Source organism: Nyctereutes procyonoides, unplaced genomic scaffold, assembly GCF_905146905.1.
Source record: "Nyctereutes procyonoides isolate TBG_1078 unplaced genomic scaffold, NYPRO_anot_genome, whole genome shotgun sequence".
Lineage (NCBI taxonomy): Eukaryota > Metazoa > Chordata > Mammalia > Carnivora > Canidae > Nyctereutes > Nyctereutes procyonoides.
Window position 1 is genome coordinate 22,249,870 of NW_026575047.1, and position 16,622 is coordinate 22,266,491.

The following is a 16,622-nucleotide window of genomic DNA, read 5'->3' on the forward strand; positions in this document are numbered from 1 at the left end:
TGGAACCTCTCAGAAACCTGTAGAGACCAGAAGGTTCAGAGATAGAGGGGCAGGGTTCACCCAATTCAATGTTGGCCAGACAATCATCTGTTGTTGAAAATCTTTCAAAACCTCCCAAGTCCCTCATCCTGGTTCCATAAGTAGGATGTGCTGAGCATAATTAGTGGTTTCTTCGGTGACTCAGGGGCTTGTCAGACCCAAGGGGTATAATTTAGGGTACCATTTCTCACGGTACAGTTTGGTGTGGAAGTGAATGTCTTTGTTTACAGCTATGGAAGATTGGCAGTCATTGTGTTTTTAATTAAGCCTCTATTACCGGTTCATTCTGCTAAAAGTATAGCTTTAAAATACCCAAGCAGTCGAAGGGTTGCTGTTAATTGGTTTTAGTTTGTTTGAAGTTTTTTTTTTTAAGATTTATTTATTTATTTATGATAGACATAGAGAGAGAGAGAGAGAGAGAGAGAGAGAGAGGCAGAGACACAGGCGGAAGGCAAAGCAAGCTCCATGCCGGGAGCCCAATGTGGGACTTGATCCCAGGACTCCAGGATCACGTCCCGGGCCCAAGGCAGGCGCTAAACCGCTGAGCCACCTAGGGATCCCCTGTTTGAAGTTTTTATCTAACTCTACTGGGCTTGCACTTTTGGCTCATCTTTATTCCCCCTTGCTCCTATTTGAGACCCCGCGGTGCCAGTCTACCTCCTTCCAAGTTCTTTAACGTTTATGACCTGTCGCTTCTCTATTAGAGCAGTGGGATGGGGCTGACAGGAATGTGTGGAGGGGAAATGTCCTGGGAACTGGACATCCCAGATTTGGGTCTAGTTTTCATTACATACTGGCTGTATGACTTTTGGAAGCCATTCAACTTTTCTGGGCTTCCCTTTTCTCATTCATCTAGTGAGGGGACCTGCACCAGGCACTTGCAGGGAGTCTTTCCAGCTTTGATGTATTACACATCTACACTCACTGTATGACCCCAGGGCCATCACTGAGAGACTGAGAGCAACTTCACTATTTTTTTTAAAGACTTATTTATGTATTTGAGAAAGACAGAGAGCAAAGTGGGGAGGGGCAGAGGGAGAGAGAGAATCTCAAGCAGAGTCACCATCAAGTGTGGAGCCAAATGCTGGACTTGATCTCACAACCCTGAGATCATGACCTGAGTTGAAACCAAGAGTTGGACACCTAACCAACTGAGCCACCCAGGCGCCCTGAGGGCAACCTGAAAACTTGTTTCCCCACCAGTTGGGTGGGGATGATGAAATCAGGGGCACATGCTATTTCTTTACCCTCCAACCCTTGCTCCACACTAGCAGCCAAATCTTAGGGAAGCACTTCTCTTTTCCTTGGTGTCCATCACAGTAATAGCAGTGAAAACAATGACAAAAACGAACTTATACACGTCTGTTGTGTGCCTGGCACACTGTTCTAGTTCCACCACGTGGTTGATTTAATTCTGCACCCAAAACACTGTGGGATAGTCAGTGTTGATCTTATCATACGGATGAAGACATCAAGGCAAAGAGGAGTTAAGTAACTAGCCCCAGGTTCACACAGCAAACCAATGGTTGAAGAACCAGGATTTAATTTGTCTCAGGGAACCTCTGTAGAAAGATGGCATTGGATACATTCACAAAGGACTCCATCAGTTCTAACATTCTGTTCATCTGAGCCTTTCTCCTCGATTCCTTCCCCTGGCTTTTACGTAGTAGCGTACTGGGTCACGAGTGGGGGAAACTCCTTATGAATTCAAAACTGCAGTACTCTGCTAAGGTGAGGTGATTTGTGCTGCCACAGGGCTTTCCATTTTATTGTATACCTGGCATATGCAAATCATAAGTTAAAACAATGACAAAGTGTAAAGAAAAAAATCCTTCAATATCACCTGCCCAGAAATGCAGTTACGTGCTATTAATATTGGCTTAGTTCTTTGTAGTGTCCTATTTATTTATTTATAGTGAAGGTCATACTATATAAATTCAATCTTTCTTTTTGACTTCAGCCTACAATAAGAAATACAACTTACACTACAAACCAAATGCACACAGACCTGTGTGTGTGTGTGTGCACACGTAGGTCATGAAATAACCTCACCATATCAGAGACACTCAGATTTCTATTCTTATTGATGTCATTCTATTCCATTCTGTCCTGTTCCACAAGGAGTCCATTCTGTTGAAAAAATATATTGGCAGCTACCTGCCAAATTGATTTCATGACTGAGTACTGAGCTGGGGTATGCATTTAGAAAATACTGTATATACAATTTTTTTCTACTTGTTTCCATTGTTATGTAACATGAATATTTTTCCCGTATCATTAAAACACAACTTAATTATACTTTTTAATGGCTGCCTACTATTCCATTGTATGGAGGCACCAAAATTCATTTAAAAATTTCTAAATTGTTGAACACTGAGGTCTCTCTCTTTCTCTCTCTTGTGGGCGCACACACACCCACACCCACACCCACATACACACACAATTCTACCTAAAGCTTTGATTACATTTTTTACTTGTCCATTACAATAGATTGAATCATAGGTCAGAGACTATGGTTGTATCATCTTTTTTTTTTTTTTGGTTGTATCATCTTTAAGGCTTTTGTTACATATTTTACTATTTATTTACAGCATTTTCTCTCCTTGTTATGAAATAGTTCTTTATACCATTGCCAAGTGCCTTCCAGAAGGTGGTGCCAACTCCCACACCGACTGTTGGTGTTTGATGGTGACTGTCTCATGCTACACTTGCTAGTATTAAATATTCTCAAGAGCAAAATCTTTGCTGATGAAAAGGGGCATTTTCTCTCACAAAGTTATTTTTTTAAAATAATAATTTAGGGGCACCTGGGTGGCTCAGTCGGTTAAGCATCTGAATCTTGGTTTTGGCTCCGGTCATGATATCAGGGTTGTCAGATCCAGCCCCGCGTTGGGCTCCATGCTCAGCAGGGAGTCTGCTTTTCTTCTACCCCTCGCCCCACTTGCATGAACTCTCTCTCTCTAAAATAAAGAAATAAATCTTTAGAAGAACGCAACAATTAAAAAAAATCACGCATGTAAATCACATTCACATAGAAAGTTTAGAGAATTTAGGGAAGCGAAACCTGGAGAGAAGTAACACTGAACACCCCACACTTACAATGTTACATGTCAATTATATCCCCATAAACCTGGAGGGAAGAGACATGATAGAACTTTCTTCTACTAAGATAAAAGAAAAAGAAAGAAAAGAGAAGAAAAGAAAAATTGCCTACCATTTTTCCACTCTTAGATAACCATTGTTAACCTTTTCACTTATATCTTTCCAGATTTTTTCTCTATCTATCTATCTATCTATCTATCTATCTATCTATCTATCTATCATCTATCATCATCTATAGATCTATAGTTTGTAAAAAATGGAATTAAAGGCGCCTGGGTGGCTTAACGCTTGAGCATCTGCTTTCAGCCCAGGGTGTGATCCTGGAGTTCCAGGATTGAGTCCCACATCGGGCTCCCTGCATGGAGCCTGCTTCTCCCTCTGCCTGTGTCTCTGACTCTCTGTCTCTTTGTGTCTCCCATGAATAAATAAATAAAATCTTTTAAAAAAAGGAATTATACTCTATCCCCTTTAGCCAGCCTCTTTGGTTCAGCAAAATCTTGTGAACATCTTTATATGCTAAATAAATTTCCACAATACTGTTCATAGGGGCTGATGTAGGGATAAAATAGGATTCCTGCAGCTAGTACTCTTTGGGGGATGTTTGTGGCTGTCAATTTAGTGGTGATCTTATTTTTAAATTTTTTTTTTATTATTGGAGTTCAACTTGCCAACTTAGCATAATACCCAGTGCTCATCCCGCCAAGTGCCCCCCTCAGTGCCCATCATCCAGTCACTCCAACCCCCCGCCCACCTCCCTTTCTAGTGGTGATCTTAAACATGGCAATAAGCCACAAAACAGAGCTTTAATCCGATGGGAAAACCCACGTGCGAATCCTTGCTGAAAATACTCCTGTGTGTTGCCCACTTGCCCACTGACCATGCTGACCGCCCTCACATGCATGTCCCTCTTGCCTCCAGTCTTGGATGACCACACACCTCCGTGCAACTGCTCGCCCCCGACGTTCTGCTCTGCCATCTCGCAGGGGATCTACTACCTCTACCCCTTCAACATAGAGTACCAGATCCTGGCTTCCACGATGCTCTACGTCCTGTGGAAGAACATTGGGCGCAATGTGGATAGTCAACAGAACCACAACATGCAGTTTAAGTTCCCCGGGGTCATGGCGGGCTCGGTCCTGGGCCTGACCGTGCTGGCTGCCACGATTGGGGTCGTGGTGGTCTATCTGATTCAGATTGGGCGCTCCAAAACCAAGAGCGAGTCGGCACTCATCATGTTCTACCTGTATGCCATCGCCTTGCTGATGCTCATGGGGGCCGCTGGGCTGCTTGGAATCCGGATTTACAGGATAGACGAGAGATCACTAGATGAGTCCAGAAACCCAGCCCGCAAACTGGATGCAGACCTCTTGGTGGGCACTGCCTCCGGCTCCTGGCTCATCTCCTGGGGGTCCATCCTGGCCATCCTCTGTGCTGAAGCCTGTCCCCCCTACACCTGGTTCAACCTGCCCTACTCCATCCTGGTGATTGTCGAGAAGTACATCCAGAACCTCTTCATCATCGAGTCCATTCACCGAGAGCCAGAGAAGCTCTCCGAGGACATCAGAACCCTGCGGGTGGTCACAGTCTGCAATGGCAATACCGTATCCCTTGCCTCTTCCTGCCTCAAGAGCGGAGCTGTGGCCGAGGACGTGGCTTCCCTGGGCAGTGACATGCCACATACAGTCAACGGAAATACACATCTGAGAGAAGCCTGTGACAGGGAGGGAGAGGAGGGGAGCCAGGAAGGGACCCCAGGCCCAGGCTGCCGCCCTCATTTCCTGCGGGGTGATGCCAAGAGAAGAGTGTTGAGGAATATCACAGCCTTTTTGTTCCTCTGCAATATCTCGGTAATCTGCATTAAGTTATTTAACTTAAAAATGACCAACCTATTTTCCTTGCTTTTTTCAAATAAGGAATGAAGGCAGTTTATTATCAAAATGACTTAAGCGTAAAGTTAAAAATGAGACTGGAGTGAAGGCCTCTGTTCTATAAATCCACTTAGTGAGTACTGCTGTGTGCTGGGGGCTGGGGTCAGGGCCGAAGATTGCAGCTGAGAAGACTCAATGTCTGTAGGTTAGCCACCTTCCGAGGTGTGATCTGAAACAGCCCCCCTGCCCTCGTGGAGACAGCAGAGAGAGGCAAGCCACTCCAGCTTCGTAGGCGACGGTTTTCATAACCAAAGGGAATTTACATACGAGGCCTGTCTTAGGCAGCAGTAAGACAAGTGGATCTGTGCACCTGCCTGCCAAATTGTAAAAGTTTATATATATATAGAGAGGCCTTAACCAAGTTTGGTCACATACACCATGCAGGTGTTCTCAACACCACATGGTTATTTCAGGACTGTGTCCTTGCAGCAGCCTCTAGGAGCGAAAAAGGCAAGCAGAACCCACATTCCAAGGACAAAGGGATGGGGATGAGGAGCCTCTGAGTGCCCTGGTCCAGCTCAGGGGTCAATAGGCAGTCATGTCTTCTTGATGACCTTCCCCAACAGTCTCTTCCAGAGAGGTCACAGTATAGGGAGGAGGGACACAAGGAAAAAATAGTGAGTAGGGCAAGCATTGTGATAAGGATGTGCAAGGTGTAATGGGAGCATGGATCTAGGGAGGGACTTCAATGAGTTGGGCATGCTTGAGGTGAGTGCCAGGCTCACTTAGGAGTGCTTTAGGCTGCAAAGAATAGAAAGCTTGGCCAGTAGTATCTTCAGTCTTAAAGGTAAGAATTCTGAAGTTTGGCTGCTTGGGGTTGGCCTGGCAGCTGAACCCTATCATCAAGGATCCAGGTACTGTTCATCTTTCCACTCGACCCCACTTAGTGCGGTGCTTGTTGCCATGTGGTCATAAGGTGGCTGCAGCAGCACCAAACATCATGTCTGGGCTTACAACATGAAGGAGAGAAGTCCTAGTGCCAGGCAGTGGCTTTCGCATGGCCACCCCTAGCTGCAAGAGAGACTGGGGAAGTGGAAGTTTTGCCTTCCAGCCTCTGATGGGAAGTGGCAACATAGAAGACGTAGAGTAACTCGGTTTTGGCTGCCTCAGAGTCAAGAAATGGCTGGAAGTTTACCAGGTGGCCAAGGCAAGCAAAAGCACTTGGGGCAAAGGGCACATAATATTCAGACACAGAGGCAGAAGACACCATGACCTATTTTGGAAGCAGCGAGCACTTTAGCATGAATTCCATACACATCAAGAAGTGCAGGGAAAGAGGAAGGTGGGTCCAGTTAGTGGGTCTGGCTTGAGCGAACTTCGTAAGCCTGGCCGAGTCTGGTCTTTATGCTGCAGGCAATAGAGGACCTCGGTTTGTACTGTAGAACGATCCCCTTAGCAGCTGGTGTGGGGAGGCTGGAGAGTGTGAAAACCAAGGGCCGGGACACCCAAACAGAAGCCCTGCATCTGCCCGGATGGGAAATGTTGGGAACTTGAGCCAGGGCAGTGGCTGTGGGGATGGAGAGAAGAGAAAAGAGCAAAAGGCACTGTGTGTTGTCAGGATTTGTTCTAGAAGACTCACAGAGGAAGGCAGGGCTTGGCAGAAAGGAAGGCGGGTGGCCTCTGGCACCACACAAGCCTCACAATGACCGTGGCTGGTGGGATGGCGGGGACGCCCCATCCAGGGCACCTGCCTGTTGTCACGGTCAGCTCTCTGCAGCCAGCTACTCTGTTTCCTGTCAGTCACTGGCTTTTGAGCTTTTTCCTCCTGATTTCATGGGGTGCATGCCCAGCGACTGCAGATTTTGATACCACTCTAAGGCCAAGAAGTTGATACAGTCTGTCTGAAGCTGAAATGGCCACGAATCTGCCAATCAAATTTGATTCTTGCTTTGGGTCCTCTGGACCTCGGTCCCCCTCCAGGTCAGCAGAGAGTTACAAGGAGCTCTGAAGGAAGAAGGGGGTCCCAGAAGGGTGTGGCTCCAGGTGGGCCCTCCTCTTTCCTTGAACAGACATTTACGGAGCAGCTGCTGTATCCTGGGCACTGTGTGGACACAGCAGTGAATGGAGGAGTTAATCAGGGAAACAAGAGAGACGGAGATGAGTGACTGCAGCGCGGCTGTGTTTTATGTGAGGCTCGTATCCCAGGCTTGTCTATCAGCTCATCGGATAGAGTCAGAGCTGGTTCCAGAATTTCCCTACCGTGTATTGTTTTTGTACACACCCAGAGGGATGATAGATCTCTTTTCAGCAAGTTCAATAAAGCCGCTCTCCCCATGGGCTCTTGCTTGACCGCTGGTGAGACACTTGGCTTGCATTTTTAGACGAGCTTGAACAAGAACAGCGGTGCAATAATAGAATCAAGTGGCAACTGATGGTCTGTTGGGACCCAGAGGCCAGATTCAGGGCTCTGTCCCAGGAGGGGGACACGTGTTGGCTCTTCATCTCTGCGCTCCACCCTGATGTCCCCAGGTCCTGCCTCTGTTCACTTGGGAGTGATCCAGAGGCCAGAAATCGTTGCAGGGTGATGGCCAGGGCACCCTCAGCCGACTCCATGGACAGCACTTGCAGACCTGCGGTTGATCCCATGGGAGGGCATCTGCTCTGCTCTGGGACCAGTGCGGGCACAGAAGCTGTGGCTTCAGGCCTGTGTGCACATCTGTGTGGGGACAGCAGCAGTGGGCATAGAAGGGTGGAGGGAGGACGATGGAATTTAGGGTGCGGTGGGAACACAGGGGGCTTGGAGGGCCTCCTCTGGGAGAGGGTGGTGGGTGAGGGTGGGGGAAGTCTGGGCAGAATGACAGGCATAGGGGGATGCAGAGCCAGGCACGACGTGCTGGAAGCGCTCCAGCAGCAGGAAGGGAGACCCACAGGTGAGCAAGGGTGAGCAAGGGAAGGACGCGGGAGAGGCGCCGGGCACACCACGCGGAGCCACAGCCACAGCCAGGACAGAAGCCTGAACACAGCAGGAAGCCATCGGAGGGGTTCACGGTAGGGACAGGATCTGATTCGTGCTTCTTTTCTTTTTAATCCAGCTTAATTTTAAATTGTAATACTAACACATAACATAAAATTTACCATTTTAACCATTTAACGCATACAGTTCTGTAGCGGGCAGTCCTTTTGCACTCTTGTGCAGCCACCGCCCCACCCGTGTCTGAAACCTCTCCACCTTGCAAACTGCAATTGGTAGCCAGGAAACAGCCCCTCGTACCCCCCACCCCACCCTACCTCCTATCTCCACGCAGCTCACGTAAGTACGATCACAAGGGATTTCTCTTGGTGACAGGCTTATCTCACTCAGCATAACGTCCCCAGGGTCAGCCATGTGGTAGTGTGTGAAGTGCGGGGGGTGGGATGTCTGACTTGAGCTCCTGGGGAGACGCTGACGCCATTCATGGAGAGTGGGGACTCAGACAGGGAGGCAGGCTCAGGGAGGGGCTCAGCATGAAAGGAAGCCCCTGAGTTTAGAACTGGTCGTGTGCATTTGTGAGGTGCCTCTGAGACACCCAGGTGGACGTGGCCAACAGGCCGATGTTTTGGTTTCCCACTGCTGCATGACAAATGACCCCAGATGCAGGACAAAAACAATGACTGTTTGGGGCACTTGGGTGGCTCAATTGGTTAAGCATCGGGCTCTTGGTTTCAGCTTGGGTCATGATCTCAGGGTCATGGGATCGAGCCCCCATCGGGCTCCATACTGGGTGTGGAGCCTGCTTGGGATTCTCTCTCTCCCTCTCTAGAGAACTACCCTCCATCTCTCTCCTTCTCTAAAGAACTACCTCCCCTCCGCAATCTCTCCCTCTCTAAAAAAACAAAACAAAAATAACAACACAAAACAGCTGTTTGATTAGGTCTTATGACCTTGGGGTTAGAAATGCTGGCAGAGCTTGGCTGGGAAATTCTCCTGTTCCTCACAGTATCAACTGAGGCTGGTGGGAGGACTGGACTGGAGGATCCAAGATCTGGTGACTGGGGTGGGGGTGGCCGGGAGGGCTTGGCAGGACGCTTGGCTGCAGTATCTACACCTGGCCTCTCCAGCATGGAGAGAGGGGGTCTCAGGGCTTCTTATGTGGCAGCTCAGGGGCCTGGAGCCAACCTGCTGGGAGACTAGAAGTGCCAGTCTCTTCCGGCCTGGGTGTGGATGCTGTGTGGCATCGGTTCTGCCCCATTTTATGAGTCATGCAGTGACAGCTTCCCTCAGATTCAAGGGAAGGGGACATAGACCCACCTCCTAATGGGATGAGGAGCAAGATCTCCAGCCAACTTGACAGCAGACATAAAGATCTGGATTTTAGGAGGGTCGCTCTCTGTCCTTCCCGTCTCTGCCCTATCTTCCCTCCTTTCCTTTCTCCTTCCTTCCTGCCCTCCCTCCCTCCCTCTCTCTCCTGAAGATAGATCCACTGGGTGTCTACCAAGAGCCAGCACGGCTATGAGCGATGGGGGGCAATGTGACTGGGGTCTGGCCTTCTTCCCGGTCTTGGGGCTTGCAAGCCACATGGAAGGGCTGGCAACAAGCAGCCAAGCAGGACACACCTTATGGTGACGTGTGCTCTGCAGAGAATGAGCAGAGAGGCTGTGAGGTAGCACTTGGCGGCTGTTTCAGGTCTGAAGGCCCAAGTTGGTGGGAGGGGCTTTCTTAGGTGGTGACATCGGGGCTGGGTGCCAACAGGCAGGGAGCAGCTGGCGGTGAGGGTTCCAGAAAACATCCAAGGCCGGCCCCAAGGGAGGAGCTTGTCTCATTTGAGGAAAAGGGTGATGGGCCATGTGACTGGGGCCCTGGGCATGTGGGACATCTGGCAGTGGGGTTAGGGGGTTGGTGAGGGATCAGCGGGCAGAAAGAGGGCTTTATCATCTCAGGTAGGGGGTAGATTTCATTTTAAGCACTCTGTGAAGACTTGTGGGGACATGATCTTACTGACATAAGAAATTAGCCTGGCAGCTGAGCGGTGAACGGACATGTGCGGGGCGCTGCGTAAGCCAGAGAGTGGGAAGGAGGCTGCTGCGATGGTCCGGGTGGGAGCGGGGAGTGGTGGCCTGGCAGGTGCTCAGGGGCAGAAATGGCTGCACGGCTGCCAGGGCGTCGTGGAGGCTCAGTCCTCCAGCCTCACTGATGGGCTGGGTGGCAGGTGGAGGGTTTTGAGGGTGAGAAGGAAAACAAAGATGACACCTAGAGTTTTGACAGCAACAGGGAGGAAGATGTTGTCGATGGCGAGGGGGGCAGTTTGAGACACAAGATGGACACCAAGTTGGCCCAGGGGGTCCTCGAGGGTGGAGCAGGCAGGGGATTCAGGCCGGGGAGTCATCGGCCAATAGTTGGTATTTACAGCCAAGGCTGGGTGAGCTCGTCCAGGGGTCACGTGTGGAGGAGAGGAGAGGACCCAGGGATGAGCCCTCCAGCCACCCTGGGAGGCCGAGCCAAGGAGGAGCCAGGAAGACACAGCCAGAGGGGAGGGAGGAGCCCTGAGAGGCAGAGCCTGAGAGTGCAGTGGGGCGGGGATACGAGCTAACACCTGCATGGAGAGCCGGTATCAGTTAGCTCCTGCTGCGTAAGAAATTACCCCACGCTCGGCTTGAACAGCAGGTCTTTGTTCTGTCAAGGTGTCTGTGGTCAGGCGTCCAACGCGGCTTAGCTCGTGCCTCGGCCTGGGTCTCTCACTGGCAGGAAATGGCCCACTGGGGCCGCAGTCACTGCAGAGCTGATGCGGGGGATCTTTCCAAACCTGCCTACGTGGCCGATGGCAGGATTCTGTTCCGGGTGGGTTGTTGGGCTGAGGGCGTGAGTTCCTGCGGCTGCCGGGCTGAGGCCTCCCTCGGTGCCTGGCCATGGGGTAGCACAAATTGGGCGGCCGGCTTCCTCTCCTGCAGGTGGATGTGAACAGGGTGGACTCCACACTCCTTTGGGCATCTAGTCTCAGAAGTGACACCTCATGACTTCTGTCATATTCTGATGTTAGAGGCGAGTCACTAGGCTCAGCCTGAACCACGGGGAGGGGACTCCACAAGGATGTGACTTCCAGGAGGTGGGATTGGTGGTGGGGTATGTCACCCGAGAGGCTGCCTGCCACCGTGCAGGGGTGGAGGGAGGAGGACCCGGGACAGGGAGACCAAGGGGTGACCAGTGTGTGGTTTCCACGAGCAGCAGTGACAATAGGTTATGGCTTTTGGTTTTGCAAACATAGGTGGGATTTTATTCTCATCTGAGCCATGGGAAATAGGTGTCGGTGTTCCCATCTTACCTATGGGGAGACTGAGGACTCGGAGGGGTTAAAGGAGAGTCTGTAAGTGCCACAAGCCTGGGAGTGGCTTCAAAGCTCCTCTCCCCTGATCGGGGGGAGGTGGGCTGGTCCTGGGCTGTCTCTCTAGGTCAAGCCAGAAAGGAGACTGCAGAACCCACTGGCCCAGGCCCGTGTGGCTGGGATCTCTGAGCACCCATGTTGGTGTGTGAAGGCGGTGTGGTGAGATAAACAGGGGACCTCTGCTGTAGGAGAACATTGGGGGCTGTGGGAACGCATAGGGAGTTCCTACCCAGACTAGTTAGATCAAGGAGGGCTTCCTGGAAGGAGTGGTGTCTCAGGACTTGGAAGATGGTAGGATTCCATCAAAGAAGGAAGACAGGGAGCCCATGATACAGGAAGAGGCTCAAGCAAAGCCTAAAGAGTTGGGGGAGAAAGGAACATCCGGCCTTCGGAGGCTGGAGTGAAGGGCGTGGTGAGGGACGTGGAGACGTGGACAGGTCACTGGGGAATTTGGACTTTCTCCGGAAGGCCAAGGGAGCCGCTGGAGAGTGACAAGCAGGCGAGTGACGGGTCAGATGTGTGCTTTACAAAGATCACTCTCACAGTGGGGTCAGGAGCGGGATGGAAGGTGTCTGCTGTTGGCGCGGGCCGGGGGTGGGGGGGCACGTGGAGGCATGGTGGCAGATCAGGTGGGGGATACTGAGGACCCGACCAAGGTGAGGGCTGTGGGGCTGGAGAGAATCAGGCGGGTGTGAATGGCGTTTGCTCAGGACGGGGCCAAGGGGGAGAGAAGGGTCAGGCGGGCCGCGTGGATTTGATGGGCTCCGTGGAGACGTGAAATGCGGAGCAGAGACAGGGGTGACTCTGTGTCCCCGAGTCCAGGCCAGCGCCTGGGGCTGTGCGGGGCTTCTGAGGTGGCTGCTGGCACGAGCTCCTCTTCTCTTGCAGCTTTGGATTCCTCCCGCCTTCGGCTGCCGCCCTGAGTACGACAACGGATTGGAGGAAATTGTCTTTGGCTTTGAACCTTGGATAATTGTGGTCAACCTGGCCATGCCTTTTTCTATTTTCTACCGAATGCATGCAGCTGCCTCTCTCTTTGAGGTCTATTGTAAGATATAGTCTGCGTCCACCTCAAAGCCCGAGGAGTGACCTAACAAGAGAATTCACCGGGGCCACCTGGGAAGGGCCAGGCCGGGCAAACATTGCCTGACAAATGCAAGAGCGCTGCCTTTGTCTGCACGGATCGTTCTTCCCGTGAGCTGGGATCGGCTGTCACCCCGGATGAATGGAAGCAAGTTAGATCCGCATCGCGGAGGCGGCTGAAATCTGGCCTCAGCTCTTTCGTTCTAATAAAACCCCAATTATTATCTCCTTTTAAATGCGATCCTTTGTCTTAGGAGAATGTGATCTCGGGTTGGGAGAAAAGATTATCCAGTTTGTTTTTCATAAAAATTGTTTTCTGTTATCATGTTACTACCTATAACTTTCTTTTCTTTTCTTTTTTTTACTACTACCTATAACTTTCGCTGACCATCTGAGTTGTACCATCATCGTTACGTTTTATCTTTGCCAGGGCTGATCCATGTAGCTACAGTCACATTTGGTTCACATTGTACTTTCTGAGTATGTGTGAGTTTTTGAACAAAGTTATTTTTTATCAACTGGATGGAAATTAGCACATAGGTCAATATGGAGACGTCTTTCTTACTGAAATTTTGGCACATTTTTTGTGATCATCTTGAGTTTTTAAACAAATTTTTATTATTCTCTCTCTCACTGTAAATACATACATGCTTATTACAGAAAATGGGGACATTTTAGAAGGGTAGAGAGAAAGACCATCTCGGCTGCCATTGCTCAATGGACAATCACTTTTTCTCACCTTGTATTCCTCTTAGCTGTGTGCCTGCACAGGATTCTTTTTGTTGTTATCATTGTTATACTTGCTAGTGATGACGTGACAAATTCGATTTTATATCCACTTCCCTCCACTTGACAATAGAGTATAAACCTTTTCTACACGTTGTTCCAAACTCTTAGTACCTATCATTTTGATCTCTACCAAATGGATGTGCCATAGTTAGTTTCCTATTGTTGGTTTTAGAATGTTTATGCTTTTTGGTTTTTATAAGGGACTCTGCAAGAATCAACTATCTTTGTAAAGCATTTCCTGTATGATTGCTTCTATAAGACAAATACTTAAAATCAGGATGCTGTTCCAAAGGTTATAAAGATTTTAAAGCCTCTCAAGGAATAGTGACATTTGGAATGCCTTTGTATGTGTTTTGCCATAATTACTGCAAGATCATAATAAAATTAGTTTACTTAACCATAAATGCTAATGTGAACATCTTTTCATCCGAGTGGTTTTGTTTTTGTTATTTTTTGACAGCACAGGCAATGGTGCATTAAGAAGCACCAGATTTTTTACACGACTAAAATACTTGATGTTCTTTCCAGAAAAAAAACTAAAGACAATGGGCAGATAAACTAAAAGTAAAAGAATGTCTATCATGCCTTCTTTTTAGGGTGGTGGTTTTCAGCCTGGGGCCTCTCGTCCCCCAGGGGACATTTGGCAAAGTCTGGAGACATTTTTTTTATTGTAACTACTTGGGGGTGTTGCAGGCACCTAGTGGGCAGACAGCAGGGATGCTGCCCAACATCCTACAATGCACAGGATGGTACCCACAGCAAAGCATTGGCTGGTCCCAAAGGTTAATAATGCCTTGAAAAACTAATCTAGCGGTAATTGCTGTTTGTTTTTGGTACCTCAGAACCTATTGTACACACACATCTGCACACACACACACACAGGCACATACACATGAATAGGATTGTTTTTTATGCATTGAATTCACATGTAACTGGTTTCCTTTTCTCTTAAATACACCGGCATGTTTCTTAACGATTTTAGCACCCCCATGGCATTGATTCTCACCCTTTAGCATGTGGGAGTCTATTAGGATTCCTGCCTTCACAGCCAGAAGTTCAGGTTCTGTCAGGCTGGAGTGGGGCTCAGGATGCTTCAATAAGCATCTCAGGTGATGCCAACTCCCTTCTAGAAGCATCTCCTCGGGAGTCCACGGACCCCAAGTCAAGACCCCTGAACAACATTCCTTGCCATTGTGTACTCTTCTGCAATACGACCTTGGCCAACTTCAAAGTAGGTTCTATGGAGGGATGTACCATTCCTTACCTAGACTCTGATGTTGGACATTTAGAGACATTTGATGGTTTCTTTCCTTTTTCTTTTTTTTCCTTTTGCAATTATAAATGACACTGTGGCAAGCATTTTCATGGCTAAGTCTTTGCACGTGTTGATAAACTACCTTGCATGAGATGATTGCACATGAACGCAAATTTATCCAGGGGACCCCATTTTGGTTGGCATTGATTTTGCCCTGGTACAGTCCTAGGGCCTCAGTCTGTGGGGTTATGCCCCTGCCCGGGAGACAAAGGGAATCATAGTAACGCTGGGAATGACTGATCCAGGTGTGGTGGCTTCAGGGTGGCCACGGGGTACCACCACAGCTGGGAAAAGTCAGCAGGCTTGCTGGGCTCAGAACTTGTGAGGGGTGATCTTAAGGGTGGATCATCTCTTGGCCCTGAATGTAGAGCCTGAAGCCTCAGGGCTGGCTGTTCCAGCCAGGCAGCTTTGACCTACAAATAGTCAAGCTTCCTCACTCAGCCAGCTTAGGCAGGAAGGAAAATCTGTTACCGTAATAGCAAGGCAACTCACCGATGAGGAAGCAGAGTGTGCAATAAACTAAAGTTAAGTCCTCAGGGCTAGAATAAGGAAAATGCAAATCAAAAAAGTAAGGCGATAGCATTTCCCATTCATCAGAGTGCCAAGGGTTGGCCAGATGTGAGGGAAAGGGGATGCACACACACTTCGAGGAGACGAAATTGATGAAGCCAAATGGGAGAACAACTGGAAATACCGAGGAGGGCTGAAGGCACATATTCCTTAAGACCTGGCCATCCCTCTCCTTGGAGTGAGCTCCAGAGATCCCCTCACCTGTATGTGGAAGGAGAGGTGTTCAGAAACTTCCCCTGCAGCAGTGCTTGTAATTCAGAGCAGCCGAATTCAAAACAGCCGAAACGTCCATCAGTTAGGAGACTGGATAAACTATGGCCTATTCCCACAACAGAATATTACACAGCAGTGAAAAATGAATGGGTTGGAACTACACGCAATAACACTACAATGCTATGTTGACAAGTAAGTATCATTGGCATGACACCATCCATACAACATTTTAAAACAGACAAAACAATCTGATGTTTCTTGGATACATGTGTAGCAAAATTATAAACACATATGAGGGACACCTGGGTGGCTCAGTGGTTGAGCGTCTGCCTTTGGCTCAGGTCATGATCCCGGGGTCCTGGGATTGAGTCCACACAACAGGGTCCCTGCAGGGGGGCCTGCTTCTCCCTCTGCCTATGTCTCTGCCTCTCTCTCTCTCTCTCTCTCTCTCTCTCTCTGTCTCTTATAAATAAATAAATACAATCTTTAAAAAGAAAAACACATATGGAGAAAGAATGCACCCAAAGTTTAGCGTAGCAGTCACCTGTGGGCTGGTGAGGAGGGAGGCGGCAGGACCAGGGTAGGGACAACCAGCTGAGTGCATGCTGTGTCTGCGGTGCTTGATCTTTCTGGCAAAGTGACCTGTACAGAGGCATTCACTATATTTTCTGACTTTTCTATATACCTGAGATGTTTCATAATAACAACATGTAAAAGAAAGAGGAAAGAAAGTCAACGTAAGGAAGCTCAACTAGAGTCATCAGAGAAGGTGAGTTTCCAATATCCATCCACCGTCATTGGGAGGAAGGTGTCAAAGACACCCTGTCTGGTCCCTCAGTGGGCAGACACCCCAGGTGGGGTACCTCGATGCCATTAGCTGTCAAGATCCCCCAACTCTTGCCCCTTGGATGATTCTGCGCTCATCGGGAAACTCAACATCAATGTGCCTTCCTGTGTAGTTTTTCACCGTGGGGAGTGATGCCCTAGGCACCCAGGGCATCTGGAAAATCTCTTACTGTCCTGATGCAACCTTGTACAGGATGAGCCTGTGCATTTTCCAGCTTGAGCTCATTCAACCCAGGATTTCAACTCATGTTCTATGAGTATCATCGCTCTCAGTGAGGCCGAGGGGCAGGGCAAGAACTTTGGAGCTGGGCACCGGGGGTCACACCCAGCCCCTGGGGTGCCCAGTGTGCATTAGAAAAGGCACCCCTCCCACAAGACATTTTGCAAACTCTGGAACGAGATGCCACCAGCACCTGCTAGTCACCTGTGCCCGGAGGTCAG

The 16,622-nt window shown here is 49.2% G+C and overlaps 1 protein-coding gene across 1 annotated transcript in view; it reads left to right on the plus strand.

Annotated features, from left to right (window-relative positions):
• The window catches only part of OTOP1 (otopetrin 1), a 36,073-nt gene extending 22,450 nt beyond the window's left edge, over positions 1 to 13,623 (plus strand). The window contains exons 5-6 of the mRNA XM_055325967.1: positions 4,060 to 4,988; positions 12,254 to 13,623. Coding sequence (XP_055181942.1) covers positions 4,060 to 4,988; positions 12,254 to 12,424 — 1,100 coding nt within the window. The 3' untranslated portion in view covers positions 12,425 to 13,623. The remainder of the gene's footprint in view (positions 1 to 4,059; positions 4,989 to 12,253) is intronic.
• The last annotated feature ends 2,999 nt before the right edge of the window (positions 13,624 to 16,622 follow it).